A 17,257-nucleotide genomic window follows, 5' to 3' on the forward strand; every position below is an offset into this window, starting at 1 on the left:
CGTGGCTGCTCTTTAAGTCCTTCCTCACCTCCTGCCGTGGGCATATACCACAAGGCAAGGACTTAGCTGGCCACTCGCCCTGTGCTCTGCACTGATTCCTACTCTCGAGCTCCCTTATCGCTACGGGTGGTTCACACAGGTACCCCGTATTTGCTTAATCTTAAAACCCAAGGAGTCACCACCAACTATTCCATCTGGTCCCCAAGCCCCACTGACTTCCTTTTGCAGGGCATTTACCTGTGTCCCTGTTATGTGACACGCCATACTTTGAGTCTTAACCGCCCCATTCCTAGGATTTCCAGCCTCCTTTGCCTTGTGGCACATCTCAGAACATCGCATCGCCATGCTTCCCACTTGCTCTAAAACCCACAGTAACAGGGGTACCTGGGTGGCTCAGTCGGGTAAGTGTCCGACTTCAGCTCAGGTCATGATCTCACGGTCTGTGGGTTCGAGCCCCACATCAGGCTCTGTGCTGACAGCTCAGAGCCTGGAGCCTGCTTCGGATTCTGTGTCTCCCCCTCTCTCTGCCCCTCCCCTGCTACCTCTCTCTCTCTCTCTCTCAAAAATAAACATTAAAATGTTTTAAAATAAATAAAACCCACAGTAACAGACTTCTACTATAGGATTAAGGCTGCATAGGTATCATAAAAGCCCTCCCCCATAAACTTTTTTACATGCATGAGAAAATATTTTGAAAAATTCTTTGAAATGTATAATTGAGCTTGCCTGAAAGTAAGGAAGATCCTTAGAGGCCTAAAATGAAGCGAAACCGTGGACCAACAGCATTAATGAGTGCTAAAAAGCCAGAAGCCGGCCTAAGGGCCTCTGCCAGCTCCCTGTGACCTCCAGCTTCAGTGTTCATGACTGTGGAGGAACTTATATCAAATTATATCAAACTTATATATTGAGTTATATGAAACATCCTTTGTTGGGAAACGAATTGCAAAGGTCAACAGTCAGCAGGGGTGGGGGGGGGACCCAAAAAGTAAAACTAAAAACCCACCCTGCAAAGGAAGATAGCATAGGAATTTTGACCATCTGGACCTTCGCCTGGGGTAAAGAGAAAGAGAAAGAACTTATCCCTAGACGTCGTGTGGCAAAAAAGCCCTTTCTGATGCATATTTACAAAGTCAGCATCACACTATTTGTATGGTTGCAAAAAATTCAAGATGGAAATACATTCTTAAAATTTTTCTAATGTTTATTTTTGAGAAAGAGAGAGAGCATGAGCCAGGGAGGAACAGAGAGAGAGGGAGACACAGAATCTGAAGCAGGCTCCAGGCTCCGAGCTGCAGCACAGAGCCTGAGGTGGGGCTCGAACCCACAGACCGTGAGATCATGGCCCGAGCTGAAATCAGACGCTCAACCGACTGAGCCATCCAGTACCCCAAGCTGGAAATACATCCCAAAGAAGCCCCCGCTTGGTAATATCCCTAGGTATCTGATAAAAGCAAATGCAAATGATCTGAGAGGGACATAGCTTCAGTGGGACCTCAGATACATTTCTAAGGAACATGATCCCAAAGGACAAACAATAACCACGAAGTGTATGGGGGAACAAGATACTGTCACTGTGGGTCAATAGAGTAATAGCATGAGTCCTGCAAAAACTTAAGATATTGAAATTACTGGAACAGATTGGTCCTTTTAGGGGAAAATTGAAAATATGATTAAGAAAGACACTAGCAAAAATAATGTGTCGTTTGAAAAAGAACCAAATAAAAGTTAAGAAATCAAAATGTAATAGGAATCAAAATTAAAAGCTTTACGGTGGAGATAAGTAGCAGTTTCCAGAGAGCTGAAGTGTGAATAGTGAAATGAAACACAGATTCTGAAGGAATTTCCCAAAAATCTACCCAGGGAGACAGAGAATTGCTAAATGTGAAAAAGAGGATCAAAGCAAGGAAATTAGATCATTAACATCTAATACATATCCATTGGAGTTCTGGAAAGATAGAAAAGTAAAAGGAACCAGAAGCCCTATTTTAGGGCATATGAAAGCTAAGAACTCACCAGATCAGACAAAATATGCAGATTCGGGTCCAGATGAAGGAGTCACCGTGGATTCAAACAAGAGAGAGGAAAATGCCCAGCTGGGCAGAAAGGAAATACAGCTCACCAACAGAAAGAATGGATGTGAAACTGACAGGTGACTTCTTGACAGTGGAAACCTACAGACCCTGGGATAATATGGGGCGAATAAGTAACCATCCAAACTGGGGCGCCCTAACCAAACTGGGGCGAGTAAGTAACCATCAACCTAGAATATACCTGCCAGAAAAACTGTCATGACCAGTGTCTAAATAAAGGCATTTTTAGACAAACAACAGTCATTGTAGTTCAGGACTTTTTTTTTAATGCTTAAGTATATAGAGCATCACTATTCAAAAGAACTTTCTGAGATGATGGAAATGTTTGCTGTCCAGCCACCAGCTGGTGGCTTGGGGACTAAGGAACTTAATTTCAATTTTATATAATTATAATGAATTTTGATGTTAATAGCTACATGCAACTATTGGCTACCTATTGGCAACACAGATAGGATTAATTAGCATAATCGACAAGTGTGAGTTCATGAACACTTAAAGAATAATTAGAGAATAAAGTTTTTTTCAAGTACCTGTAAAGCATTTTTTAATATTGACCACAAACTGTACTCTTTAAAACAAGCCTCAACAAATTGTAGATTATCGGTATCATGTAGCTTCTGTTCCCTGATCGTGATCATAGTGAATTTTTAAAAAGTGACAGCTTGAAGAGAAACGTACAGTTAGACATTTTAAAGGACACTTGTACATAATCTCTGAGGCATAGAAGAACTAATACTCAAAATTAGATAGTATGTGTCACTAAATGAAAGTGACAATACCATTCAAAACATAAAAAAATATTCCTAGAGTGGTATTTTGATAGAATTTATAGCCCTAAATACATTTATTAAAACATTAGAAAGGCTAAAACCTATTGAGGTAAGCATCTACCTTGAAAATTAGACAGATGACTGTAGAATATATCTACAGAAAGTAGAACAGATAAAATAAAAGTAGGAATTAATGAACTATAATTCAAACATACAAAAAAGATCAACAAAGTTGATCTTTGAAAAGACTACTAAAATCGATAAAGCGTCTAAGTAGACTGTTCAGAAGATAGGACACTAATAGAAATGACAAAGAGAATAGAAATACAACATTTTACCAGTATTTAGATGTAATGAACAAATTCATAGAAAATACAACATAGACATAAGTAAAATAGATATGGAAGAGCAGAAACATAAATGGATATGATCTTAAAACAAAGATATTAAATTTTATTATTAGCCTCAGATAGTTTAGGAATGATTCCAATTTTATCCAGTGCTCAAACCATCCTTTGAAGCCACTATTAACGTAATACTAAAACATAATGATGGTACAACATGGAGAAATACCAGGCGATGCCACTCATGAACATAGTAGCAAAATATCCAGAACAAATTACTAATTAGCCAACGATTTGTTAATATATATAGTTATTTATCACAACAAAGTTGCTTATTTTATAAGTACTGTCATTTTAAAAAATCCGTAAATGCAGTTTATCACCTTAAACAGCGAAAAGGGGGGAAACATCATTTCGTTAAGTGCAAACAAAACATTGAATAGAATTAAATATCATGATAAAAATATTAGCAGATGGTAAATGGAAAAGAGAACTCCCTGAAACAGAAAGATGAAATGTTTTTTTTAAGTGACAGTAACATCACACTTAATGGTTAAACATTAAAAGCATTTTCCATATAATCAGTAAACATAGAGGAGACCCTTATCACCAATTTAGTTTAACATTGAGCAGTAGGTCAGAACCACGGCATTAAGATGGTAAAGAAGGTATAAACTAGAAAGGAAGGAACAAACTAACATTATTCGTAAATAAAAATGTAGGCTTGAGGGGCGCCTGGGTGGCGCAGTCGGTTAAGCGTCCGACTTCAGCCAGGTCACGATCTCGCGGTCCGTGAGTTCGAGCCCCGCGTCAGGCTCTGGGCTGATGGCTCAGAGCCTGGAGCCTGTTTCCGATTCTGTGTCTCCCTCTCTCTCTGCCCCTCCCCCGTTCATGCTCTGTCTCTCTCTGTCCCAAAAATAAATAAACGTTGAAAAAAAAAATTAAAAAAAAAAAATGTAGGCTTGGGAAAATTAAAAATATCAGTGGATTAATTTGTTACCGGTAAGAGAGTTTAACAAGTTTCTGGGTGTAATATCAGCATAAAAAAATCCAGTTGTATCTCTGTACAAAACAGCACAGAGTGTTAGAATATGTTATGTTTAACAGCCTGCCATTTATGAATAATTCTAACAAATATGTGAGAAACCTTTACCAAGAAAATTATAAAGTTTGTTGAAAACTACTTTAAAACATCTAAATGGACAGACTTACCATGACAGTAAATAGGATAAGTACATATTATAAGTCTGTAAATTTTCCACCAATTTATCTCTTGATTCAAAATAATTCTGTTTAAAGTCCTACCTGGGTTTTCTTTTTCTTTTTCTTGTTAATTGAGGGGAAATTCGTTAATGTCACCTTAAGGGAAAATGTCTGTGGCGCTCAGTGCATTCACAGTATTGTACAATCTCTCCACCTGTCTGGTTGCAGAACACGGTCACCATCTTGAAACACAAAATATCCAATAAGAAAATGGACAAAAATATAAACAGATATTTTTTTAAAAGAGAGAGTGCATGAGCAGGGGAGAGGACAGAGGGGGAGAGAGAGAGAGAGAGAGAGAGAGAGAGAGAGAATCTTAAGCAGACTCCAGGCTCATTGCAAAGCCCAATGGGGCTTGATCCCACAGCCCTGGGATCATGACCTGAGCCAAAATCAAGAGTCAGATGCTCAACCGACTAGGCCACCCAGGTGCCTCTGAACAGATTTTTTTTTAATAAGGAAAGATAAATGAATAAACATGGAACAGCAAATAATTTGTAAGTTATCCACGAAGTATAACTAAAACCAAAAAGAGGTACTGTTTGTCACTCACCAGTGTGCACACATTAACAGCATAATATCAAAGGTTGTCAAGGATTTTGAAGTTTTATATACTGCTGGTAGGATTCTGCATTCTTGTTCCGTGTTCTCTTATTTGGGGATAACAAACAGTTGTGAGATGCACAAACCAGATGGCCCAACAACTTGCTATAGAACATGCTCAGAGCCCTTAGGCATTTTCCAGAGTGCGTGAAAATAGCAAAAAACTAGACACAGCCCAATGTTTGTTAATATTAGAATTAATAAAGTGTGATATACTCAAAGGGCAGTGCACCATACTAACAATGATAATAGATAAACTAGGCACGAGTCTACTTATTTTATTATTATGCCTAATACTTATATAAACTGATATTTGTGTGTGTAAAATATTTTAACATTTAAACATTTTTAAATTGGACTCCCCATTACTTACAAACTCAAGTACAAAAGTCATGAAAGTACCCAAAGCCATTTCTCCAACCATACATTTTGGTTCTTTTCCACTGGCCCCGCCAGCCTAACCGATTACCCCCCCCCCCATAGTTGCAGAAAAAAGTCATTTGTTTTCTGGCTTCATGTCTTGGCCCAGCCATTCAGGAGATGCTGAAACGCTCATATCCTCATCCTGGTTTTCTAGAGCCTACCTACCCTTCCATCAAAGCTGCAGTCAGACCTCCTGTGCTGGAAAGGTGCTTATTGAATGTGGAGCATGCCATTCCAACTGCAAAACAATATTTTGCTACTAATTTTAAAAGTTACCTTCCTCTTTTAAATATAAATCAAGCCAAGGTGCATCCATTATCTATCTATCAATAAAAGTCAAGGCAGAAGATATCAACTACTTCTGTTTAAATGGTGGGCTGGGGTAAGACATGTTTTAACAAATAAATGCAGTTTTAAATGGAAAATAAAAGGAGCAGCCAGTACGCAAGCAAATTATTATCTCTGACATCCAATTTTATACCCTCTTCATTTGTTCTATAAAGAGAAAAAGAAATATTTTAAATAAGTGGTCAAGGGCTTTTCTAGTGAAAAAGAAATATTTGAAATAAGTGGTCAAGGGCTTTTCTAGTGAAAAAGACTAGAGAAGTGTATTATTAAATCCTACAAACAGCACGTAGTTGTATCTGATCACTTTGGTATTACGAATCACATTTGTTCCCGGGGCCATGGTACAAAGGAATTAGCCAGAGCGATTGAGGGGGCCACAAACGCCATGACCTCTATGGAAACTGAGGCCAAGTTAACATAGAGGAGTTGGTTCAGTCTGTTCTCTTTAATACTGCTCAGAATAATAAACCCCCATCTGATCTCTCACTTCAATTCCATTCACATTAATAAAATCTAATTCATTTGAATGGGATTCAAAGTGATTTGATTCAATTCAATCAAATTCTGCTCGGTGGAATCAGTCCTTGATTGAAATCTATTAAGTTTGGTTCAATAAAATAAATTTAAATATTATGCAGTAAAATTAATTTTTAATTAACTAACATTTCAGCTAAGGTCCATTTTGATCTGAACTTCAATTCTCCATTTCTATATTTGGTCCCTATTCAAATGAATAAAATATAGAAGGATCCAACATAATCCTGAAAGATGCACCGTAAGGCTAATCAACTACATTCATTTCTATTCATCCCTAATCAAATGAGTTTAGTGACATTCAATCAGAGAGAGAGAAATGCTCACCTTTAACTACCATATTGAATGTTTTTATTAAAATTTCAAAATTATGCGTTTTCCCAACTGTACCACACTGTCTGCAGTATGAACTCCATGGGACTTTTTTGGATTCATTCTCCATTTAATCTGTATATTAACAGAGAATAACATGGAATCAGATGGCCAGGAAACAAAAGGGAATGTTGTTATCCAGGTTAATGTTTTTACAAAATGGAGAGACAGCTTGAGATGATAGACCTTTGTATCTATGAGAATGCCAACATGTCTGATGCCTACCTTTATTTTTAAGGTTCTTACTCTGAATAGTAAAACACAGTCCTTAGGACTCAGGGTCATGGTTGTGAAACGGAAAAAGCTCTGGATGGTTGTGACACAAGCTTTACATCTGGAATCAGCTTGAGAAGGTGGGAGCCACTGTGGAAGGCCGTGTTCCTCCTCTCGAATAATATTATAGGTACCAAATGTTGTCTCTTAGAGAGGTGACAAATAGCTACTAAGAATAGAGTGAAAAAGAAAGGTTGCAATGAGCACGTTATTCTGAAAAAAATTCCTGGGAATTGTAAATGGAGATATTACTGCAATAAACACTTTTCGTATCTTCTCTGGAAAATAAAGTCCTAGACTGGTACTCCAATGGCACTTGGGCACTGAGCCTCTCAGTATTCTGCGAACTAATGCACGCTGTCATCATCTCAAGTCCGTTGTGTGGCAGACCTATCTGACGATAAGGATCATCAGGGTTCTAGTGACCGAGCCCTAAGATTTTCCTCTGAGATTCTTAATCTATAGATCTTATTTTGTAGGCTGGGGAATCTAGAGGGTCGACAAGAGCCCCAGGTGGATCTCCTCTTAGGTAAATTGGAAACCCTTCTCTGTATTAATGCCCTGCCAGAGGCAAGAAAACACAGTAGCAGTCGCTCCATGACTTGGCCTCCCAGCCCTCATCTTTCCATGGGGATGCTGAGACTTGGGCTGCCATCGTCTGGCTCCTAGAAGTCATTGCATGGGGACAGACTCTACATGTGGAAGAAGAGAGGCTGGCTCTATTTAGGCCAGAGAACTCTAGGACGGGTGGCCTGTCCCCTCTTCCAGTTCCTGGGGGCAAGGTGACTCGGCACTAGCTTTAGGGCTTTGCAACCCTTGGATTGTGCCCATCTCATGCTGAAGGAAAAGGGGGATCTGGCCTGCTCGATCTTCCAGATTGTCCAGCGGGCTCTGTAGTGGCTACAGCACCTCTGAAACTCCTCTTTGCTCCAGCCCGGCCGACAGCTTCCTGTTCCTTGTTCCTTGTTCTCTCGCATGTTTGCGTTGCAGGGAAGATTCTCGCAGGTACCAACTGCTGTGTGCACACAGTCTAGAATTACACCAATTAAAGATATCTTGGGGTTCCTGGGGGGCTCAGTCGGTTAGGCGTCCGACTTCAGCTCAGGTCATGATCTCACGGTTGATGAGTTCGAGCCCCACGTCCGGCTCTGTGCTGGCAGCTCAGAGCCTGGAGCCCGCTTCCGATTCTGTGTCTCCTTCTCTCTCTGCCCCTCCCTGCTCGTGCTCTGTCTCTTTCTGTCTCAAAAATACATAAAAACATCTCTAAAAATTTTTTTTAAAGATATCTTTATTTAGTACGCCTATTCTCACTATTTGTGGCATGGTGTGGAGCACAGTGGTCAGATCAGAGTGGTCAGCTGAAACTGACCAGTGAAGCGGAGGGAAAAAGAATCAGTGGTGCTTTGGGGAAGACAGAAGGGAGGAGAAAACGGGGGATTTTTCAGAGCGAGAGTCACTTCTTTAGAAATTGGATCCTGCACGATAGGGGGCTTCAAAGAGCCAGGATGCTGCCAAACAGAGGGAACGGTGAGGGGAACTGCCAGCAGGGGGCGTGGAGCTGAGCGCCGAAGGTGGGTGTCTGCCGCGGTTGTATCTGTTCTAGTTCTTCCGCTAAAAAGCCCCCTGTGATTCCCTAACGGAAGTTGTAGATAAATAGATCGTAGTAGGTAAAATAAAACGAGATTTCACCAGGCTAAAAATACACTTCTTAAGTTTTCATTTTAGAGACAATAAAGCCTTGTGGCATTGTTTTTAATATCTTCTAGAAGTGGATGATACGGAGCTAATTAAATGTCCCAGTGACTCTACTCGGTCTTACCGTAAGAGTGTGCCAGGATAACGTTTATTTAAGCAGACCATTAAGGTACTTCGTGTAGCTTGGAAGTGTCGAAGAACAATTGTGAAAATCACACAGATGTACCACGTTTTCCTCAAGAGGTCCCCATGCACTTGCCCTTGGGTTTCTAAAACACCTTGTTACTGGAGAAAATTAGAGAGATCTCTTGGTTTCTTCAAGTCCTCCCTCCTTCTTCCTTCCCCAGTTAGTCATCCAAACAATAATAAACCCTTCAGCATAATGAAACTTGATCTTGAGTACAAACAGTGTAGTGATTCTGTGTAATTCAATCTATATCTGGTTGTTTTAATACAATGTCCCTTACTTTGATAATTCAGCTTCTAGTTAACTTTGAATATGGGCCATCATTACTAATCTTGTGCTGGTGGTTACACCTACTGAATACAGTTAACAAAAATCTGGTCTGTTTTGAGATTAGAGAAGTTCTTGAACTCTCGGTGCTGGGTAATTAAATTCTTTCTCTTCTAACCACTTCGTATTCTTGTCTTTTTAAAGTCTTTCCGTCTTTATCATCTTTAACGCTTTTCCCCCTGAGCCAATTAACAGTAAATAATGACTTATAAAGCAAAAAGTAGCACCTTATTAGCATAGCACTAGAATAAGGCAATTCTTTGTTCAATGAAAATTGAACCATTTTCTTGTTGAATATAAAATAGATGCCAAATTAATAATTTATTTTAGTTACAGTGATTTGATTTAGCCAAATGTGCCAGTGCTAATAACAAAGGGTACAATTTGCTTTTTCCCTGGAATCTGTGTTCCTTACTGGCATTCTGCTGTCCGTGGCACATGTGAAAACAGCTAGTTAAACTAGTTGTACTGTGCTTAATTTATTTTCCTCGGAAGGACTACGAAATAACATTGATTTTGCCCCACCTTAACTGGGAACGGTAGCCATCTAAGGCCGTCTGTAACTTGACACAGAGGTGAGGTTTGGGGGGAGAGCTGGGAACTTGGGCTACTCTCACCTGGTCACTAGAGTGTCACCTCCTTGCACTGACCAGAGAAATGTCAGTTCAGAATCACCCCCCCCCCCACCCCCGGATCCCACCCTGGTGTCTAATAAGAGTCCCTCCGTACAGGAAGTGAAGGTCGGCCATGTGAGATTAGTTCAGAGCCTGGATTCCACACAGAGCTTAGGCCTCCCGCTGGAACACCCACTGCCCAAACAACTTGACAATGAAGCGCCCTCTCCGGGTGCTTCTCCACACTCCCTGCCTCCAGGGATCAGAAGACTCTCTCTTCTATTTCCCCTACCACACATTTCTCAGAATCTCCTGCTAAAGGAGAGGCTGATAATGATCTTGTTCCTTTTCCTGACAATGTTCTGATTTCTATAAAGAGTACTGAGCCACATTCAACTTCTCTCGTTCATGCATTTTATCATGATGTCTATAATGAAAATATAACAGTGTTAGGTTGTTCTACTAGTTGCTGGAAGAAATTATTTGAAATTGAGCTGAAGTTTTAGATATATGCTCTTCCAAGGGCTATTTGAATGACAGGGAGGGTGAAGGAGTTTCCTGCCAGAGAGTCGATTAACCCCAGTTCTATAGGTATCTGGTTTGTTTCCTCTCCTTTGTCAGGTGGGTAGGCACCTCCTCGTTCCCCAAACAATGGTAATAACCCAAATTTCCTTTGAAGGAAAGAATTTAGTATTAGGTTACCTTGGAGAGATTCAGTGTGATAAATACATGTGATAACCAGTCTAGGTCATGCTTCTACATTTCGGGGATCAAGTTGTGATCTGGAAGGCCCCAGGGGCATTTGCAAGGTCAGCATGGTACTGTCCACCTTTGCTCTCTCCCTGTAACATGGCCTAGAGATAGAATCAACAGAGACCTTGTTCAGCTTACTGGCCAGATGGTCTGGCTCAGATTTTATAATTTCCATAAGTGGAATTTTTCAAGCCTTGTTTTTTGAAACTCTTGACTGCATCACAAAAAGAGTTTATTATTGGTCATGGTTGCAACGTAGGGAAGCATCTGAATTTCCATGCTTTACTCTTTACTGCAATGGAGAGAGAAGGGAGGAGCCAAAACAAAACCAAACAAACAAAGCCACCTCGAAGGTAGAAAGAAAACACAGCTCCCTGTATGCTGGGACATGGCTCAGATAGGGAAAGATAGGGTTTCGGCATGGACCTCATCTCAGAGAGCTGGCTTCTTTTGCCCTTCATAACAGGATACTGGAATCTCTCTCTACTATTTACCAGATCAAGTCAAATACCTTTTTGAAAATTCATATGCCACAAATGATCTTGCAAAGGGAAAAATAATAACTTTTCCAAATTAAGTCAACACAACGGAAAAATCTAGAAATTTGTATGAATTAGAATATTTGTCTAACTCTTTTCCAAGTTCAGTGCATTTGCTCATTTATTACATCAAGGCTGAACCTCCCAGGAGAGTTTCATTGCTTTAAATTGCCCACCTTACAAACAATCCCATTTACAGTTGCACCAAAAAGATCCATATACCTAGCAACAAATCTAACCAAGGAGTTGAAAGACTTAAACTCTAAAACTAAAGACATTAATGAAAGAAATTGAAGATGACTCAAACAAAGGGAAAGATATCCCATGCTCATGGATTAGAAGAACTAATGTTCATACTACCCAAAACAATCTACAGATTCAGTGATTCAGTGCAATCTCTTATCAAAAAGCCAGTAACATTTTTCACAGAACTGGAACAAGTAATCCTAGAGTTTGTGTGGTACCACAAAAGACCCAGGTAGCCAAAGCAATCTTGAGAAAGAAGAACAAAACTGGAGGTATCACAATCCCAAATTTTAAGATACTTTATAAAGCTGTAGTAATCAAGACAGTGTGTTACTGGAAAAAAAACAAAACAAAACAAAAAAACGTAGATCAACTGAAAAGGATCGAGAGCCCAGAAATAAACCCACACTTATATGGGCAATTAATTTACCACAAAAAAGGCAAGAATAAACAATGGGGAAAAGACAGCCTCTTTAATAAAAGGTTTTGGGGAAACTGGACAGCTATATGCAAAAGAATGAAACTGGACCACTTTCTTACACCATACACAAAAATAAACTCAAAACGAATTAAAGACCTAAATGTGACACATGAAACCATAAAACTAGTAAAAGAAGACATAGGCACTAACCCGTTAGGCATCAGCGTTAGCAACATATTTGTGGATAGATCTCTTCAGGAAAGGGAAATAAAAGTAAAAATAAGCTGTTGGGACTAGACCAAAAATGAAAAGCTTTTGCAAAGCAGAAGAAAACATCAACAAAATGAAAAATCAACCTACTGACTGGGAGAAGATATTTACAGATGATATATCCAATAAGGTGTTAATATCCCCAAAATATAAAGAAATTATACAACTGAACACCAAAAAAACACAATAAATAAGTAATCGGTTCGGGGCGCCTGGGTGGTGCAGTCGGTTAAGCGTCCAACTTCAGCCAGGTCACGATCTCGTGGTCCGTGAGTTCGAGCCCCGCGTCAGGCTCTGGGCTGATGGCTCAGAGCCTGGAGCCTGTTTCCGATTCTGTGTCTCCCTCTCTCTCTGCCCCTCCCCCATTCATGCTCTGTCTCTCTCTGTCCCAAAAATAAATAAACGTTGAAAAAAAAAATTTATAAAAAAAAAAAATAAATAAATAAATAAGTAATCGGTTCAAAAAAATGGGCAGAGGATGTGAATAGGATATTTTTGGAAGAAGACATCCAGACGACCAATGAAGAGAAGGTCAGCATCACTCATCACCAGGGAAATGCAGATCAAAACCACAAGGAGGGGCGCCTGGGTGGCTCAGTTGGTTAAGCATCCAACTTCAGCTCAGGTAATGATCACATGGCTCGTGAGTTGGAGCCCTGAGTTGGTCTGTCCGAGCTGTCTGTGCTGACAGCTCAGAGCCTGGAGCCTGCTTCGGATTCCCCGTCTCCCTCTCTCTCTGCACCTCCCCTGCTTGCACTCTGTCTCTCTCTCTCTCTCTCTCTCTCAAAAGTGAATAAACATTTAAAAAAGTAAAGAAAAAAACATAAGGAGATATCACCTCCTACCAGTCAAATGGCTATTATCAAAATGACAAGAAATACCTAGTGTTGGCAAGGATGTGGACAAAGGAAACCCTCGTAAGCTATTGGTGGGAATGTAAGTTAGTGCAACCACTGTGGAAAATAGTATGGAAGTTCCTTAAAAAATGAAAAATAGAACTACCATATGATCCAGTAAATCTCCTACTGGGTTTTATGCGAAGAATACAAAAACACTAACTTGAAAAGATATATGCAGCCCTATGTTTATTGTATTATTAACCATAGCCAAGATATAGAAGCAGCCCAAGTGTCCACTGATAGATGAATGGATAAAGAAGATGGTGTGTGTCTGTGTGTGTGTGTGTGTGTGTGTGTGTGTGTGTGTGTGTGTGATCGACTATTACTCAGCCATAAAAAGAGTGAGATCTTGCCATTTACATGAACATGGATAGACCTAAAGGGTATTATGCTAAATGAAATAAGTCAGAGAAAGACAAATACCATATGATCTCACTTACGTGTGGATTCTAAAAAAACAAAACAAATGAACAAGCAAAAAGCCAGACTCATAAATACAAAGAACACACTGGTGATTGCCAGAAGGGAGGGGGGATGGAAGATGGGTGAAATGGGTGAAGGAGATTAAGAGGTACAGACTTTGAGTTATAAAATAAATAAGTCACGGGGATGAAGAATACAGCAGAGGGAATACAGTTGATAAATATCGTAATAATGTGTGTGGTGACAGATGGGGACTGCTCTAACAATGATGAGCACTGAGTAATGTATAGAATGATCGAATCACTAGATTGTACACCTGAAACTAATATAATGTTGTATGTCAACTATACTTCCGTAATAAAATAAAAATAAATAATCTACCTTAAAAAAAAAAAAAGAACCGCAGCAGTTTTTATGCCATTCCAGTATGGCTCTTGCCTCATTTTCGTTTCTGAGCAATCACACAGGTACTGGGGCAAGTGCATACCTAGGGTCCTGAAAGGGTGGTTGAGTTATTATAATTGGAATTCCAGCCATATACCTGAAGACTTTGACCGGCCTTCTCGGCTTCCTGGCTGACACTGCCCCCAGTAGGTTCCATTCCCTCCCAGCTTCCTGCAGGAGAAGCTCTTCTTAGGACCTCCCCTTCTCCCATTTTGTTCCCTCCCGTCTGTCGCTGCCTAGCTTCTTCTTACCATCGTTCACCTGAAACTCCCCTCAACAAAGTCTCCTGTGAGCACTGAGCTGTCAAACTAAAAGAAGAAGTTAAGATTCCCATCTTCATGGACTTTGCTCTGAAATCTGACAATTCAGACAACACTGTCTTTTAGAAGTTCTTTGGCTTTTTTTTCCCTCCCTCTCTGACTGCTCCCTTTCCTGACTTCCACCATGGCCATCTGCCTCTTTCTCTTCTCCAAGTGCTCTTATGATCTAAAAGATTCCAACTGCATCTCTCCTGCTACCAGTATTTGCTCATTTACCCTCATGGTTCCTAAAATGGGACCTGCAGCCTAATAATGCTCCTGAGATCCAGACTTCTACATCCAATCGCCTGTTTTATGTATCAAGTCCATCACCCTTTCTTCAACACATTCCCTAAGCTTCTCATCTTCCTCCCCCATTATCTTGGTGAAACGCATCACCCAAGCCAGAAGCCTGGGATTATTCCACAACACCTTCTTCCTGTCCTCTCTGCCACCCTAATCCCAACAGTCCTACACCAATTATACTTTGCTAATCTCTTCCTATTTTCTCTTCCTCTCTGTTTCCACTACCATTTTATTATTTCTCTTCTGTATTAACATGGGAGCATCACCTCTGGCCTCCCTGACTTTATCCCCTGGAAATCTTTCACCTTACTATAGATCTTTGAGATACAAATTTGATTATGAAAATTCCCTGCTTAAAATCCTTTAATTGGCTCACACGACTTACAGGACGAAGTTCAATCTCTTTAAGTTGGGAGGAAATAAACACTGAAAAGCAAAAATAAGCCAGTGCAAAGTAACTTCTTATTTAGACAAAGATTTTTTGTGATATGCCCTCATCTCCCATCTATTACTACCTACCCCTGCTACCCTTTCAGCCTTATTCTACCATATTCTACCTACACACTCCTATATATTTTTCCATATAGAACTTTACCTCTCTGTCTTTTTACATTCTGCTCCCTCGTGCTACAAGCCTTTACCTCTCTTACATCCTTATTCACCCGAGTAATGCCCATTCAGCCTTCAACACATAGCTCAAATACTTTACCTTCTCCGGGAAACTTTTCTTCATGACCTCTTTTCCCTCATTCAGGCTCCCGTGTGTCATAAATCTTGTTAAACTCAATCTTTGTCTCCATGATGCTGCCAAGTTTCTTAGAATGTTTGACATGCAGTGGAAACTCAAGCACTGTTTGATGAGTGGATAAATGAATGAATACGTGAGTGCATATTAGGCCAAATAACAAAAAGGAAAGTGTATTACGTAAGAGTGTTGTACAATATCTTGTGAGATACAGTGTCATACTTCTGGTTTGGGAGCAGATCCGCGGTGTGATTGAAAGAGTCACTTCGCCTCTCTAGACCTCAGTTTCCTTACCTGCAAAATAAGGAGATCGCCTTAAGACACAATGAAGGTCATCTGGCTCTAATAGTCGGTGATCCCCCAGACTCTCATGTCACAGAAGAGCGCGGCTAGTCGTGAGCTCAGCTGTAATTTACAGAATCAGTGCACGGTCTGTATGCCTTCATCAGGAGTGTCCCCATTTGGCCAGCACTGGGGGGCACCTAAGTTCCTGAAGCTTCAAGGTCAAAGTGTCTTCCAGGAAAGGAGGTGCCCATTCTGGTGGGGAAACTTACCATTGCCCATCGTGATTTTTTATTAAATATTCCTATTATTGAAACACGTTTACTTTTAAAGAGGGTAAAGTGATGTTCGGTCTACCGGACCGCGATGGTACCTCTGGGTGCGAGGGTGTGCGTGTGGCATTAAAGCGGGCGTGCCTCATCTACCTGACTGTGCCGTTTCCTTTTCTCGCAGATGGAAGTCCTTACACCTGGTGGGTCGGCAAGGCCAACGAGAAGCATTACTACTGGGGCGGCTCCGGGCCCGGGATCCAGAAGTGTGCGTGCGGCATAGAGCGAAACTGCACAGACCCAAAGTACTACTGTAACTGCGATGCGGATTACAAGCAGTGGTGAGTGCATGCTCCCCTCCCCATGGGCCTTCAGGTCAGAGCAATTCGGTAGAAGAGACCATTTGAAAATTGCTGAAATAACAGGACAATAGGGTAGCAGTGTCTGGGAAGTAACCCAGGTGACAAATGTCAGGAACGCACCAAAAAACATAAAAGCAGAAAGAGATCAGCATTACAGCGGGTGTGTTCAGAAATAAACAGGCACAAAATTGATGCGTTCCCATTTTATTCAGAGAGAAGAATAATGAGCCATGTAGAAGATGGTGCTTTACATTATGAAACGTGCTTAGTAACAACAGAGGGAATGGCCGTGGGCAGGGAGCCCATGGGCAAGCGTGTGAGAACGTCCCCGGTAAATGGTCTCCTTCCACCTCCTGCAAGGTTTGCTTTGAGAAGCTGCCTGAGAGAAAAAGAAGAGGGGGAAGGGAAAGGAGAACCTCATTCTTTGCTCTATCTTGAGCAACAGTGTTTGCCCATCTACTGTTTCTTCGTGCCTTGAACTGTTTATAACTCTGATACAGATCAAGTTCAGGAAAGATCCATCTTGGGTTTCTTCCGTCCCTCTCCTGGCTTTTGTTCTGCTTCACAGTGAACGGCTGGGTCTGCATCTGTAACAGATAAAGATAAAATCAGCTGTCATTCCGTGTGCAAAACAGAGGCCCCGGAACTTAGGTGAAAGTCTGTAAACCCAAGTATGTCTTTCCCCAGAAATACACATCACACACCTGCTTCTCACAATTTCAGAAGTAGGGAGGACCCTCTGTGCTCCTCTCCTGCCCCCGGCCAGCAGCAGAGAGCAGGGCTCCGAATTCTCCCAAGAACAACCACAGGTTACTTCCGTCTTCTTCTGGTTCACACTACTTAGAAAGACAATTTACAAGACAAGTTCATACTACCAGTTAACTGAAAACTAATTCTAATTGTAAACTTATATGATTTCTAGGTAGGGCGTCTACTTATTTTCCAAATTTTCTCTTAGCAAATGAAATGAATTAGCAAGGCTGTATATTTCAGTGTTTTAGAATTGCGTGTGCACGTGCGTGTGCGTGCATGTGCAAGGAGCTACCATTACTCTTTGATCGTGGTTTATTGTAAAGAGAAAAGCATGATACTCAATTTTTAAGTTTATTTGTTTGGAAGTTGTCTCTACACACACATTCACACACTCCACAAAGAC

The 17,257-nt window shown here is 40.8% G+C and overlaps 1 protein-coding gene across 1 annotated transcript in view; it reads left to right on the plus strand.

Moving 5' to 3' along the window:
* Positions 1–17,257, plus strand: part of CNTNAP2 (contactin associated protein 2) — a 1,977,252-nt gene that overhangs the window by 1,522,985 nt on the left and 437,010 nt on the right. Inside the window, exon 14 of the mRNA XM_045496029.1 lies at positions 15,924–16,080. Within this exon, the coding sequence (XP_045351985.1) occupies positions 15,924–16,080 (157 nt within the window). The remainder of the gene's footprint in view (positions 1–15,923; positions 16,081–17,257) is intronic.

The sequence above is a fragment of the Leopardus geoffroyi genome, chromosome A2 (genome assembly GCF_018350155.1).
Source record: "Leopardus geoffroyi isolate Oge1 chromosome A2, O.geoffroyi_Oge1_pat1.0, whole genome shotgun sequence".
Classification (NCBI taxonomy): Eukaryota; Metazoa; Chordata; class Mammalia; order Carnivora; family Felidae; genus Leopardus; species Leopardus geoffroyi.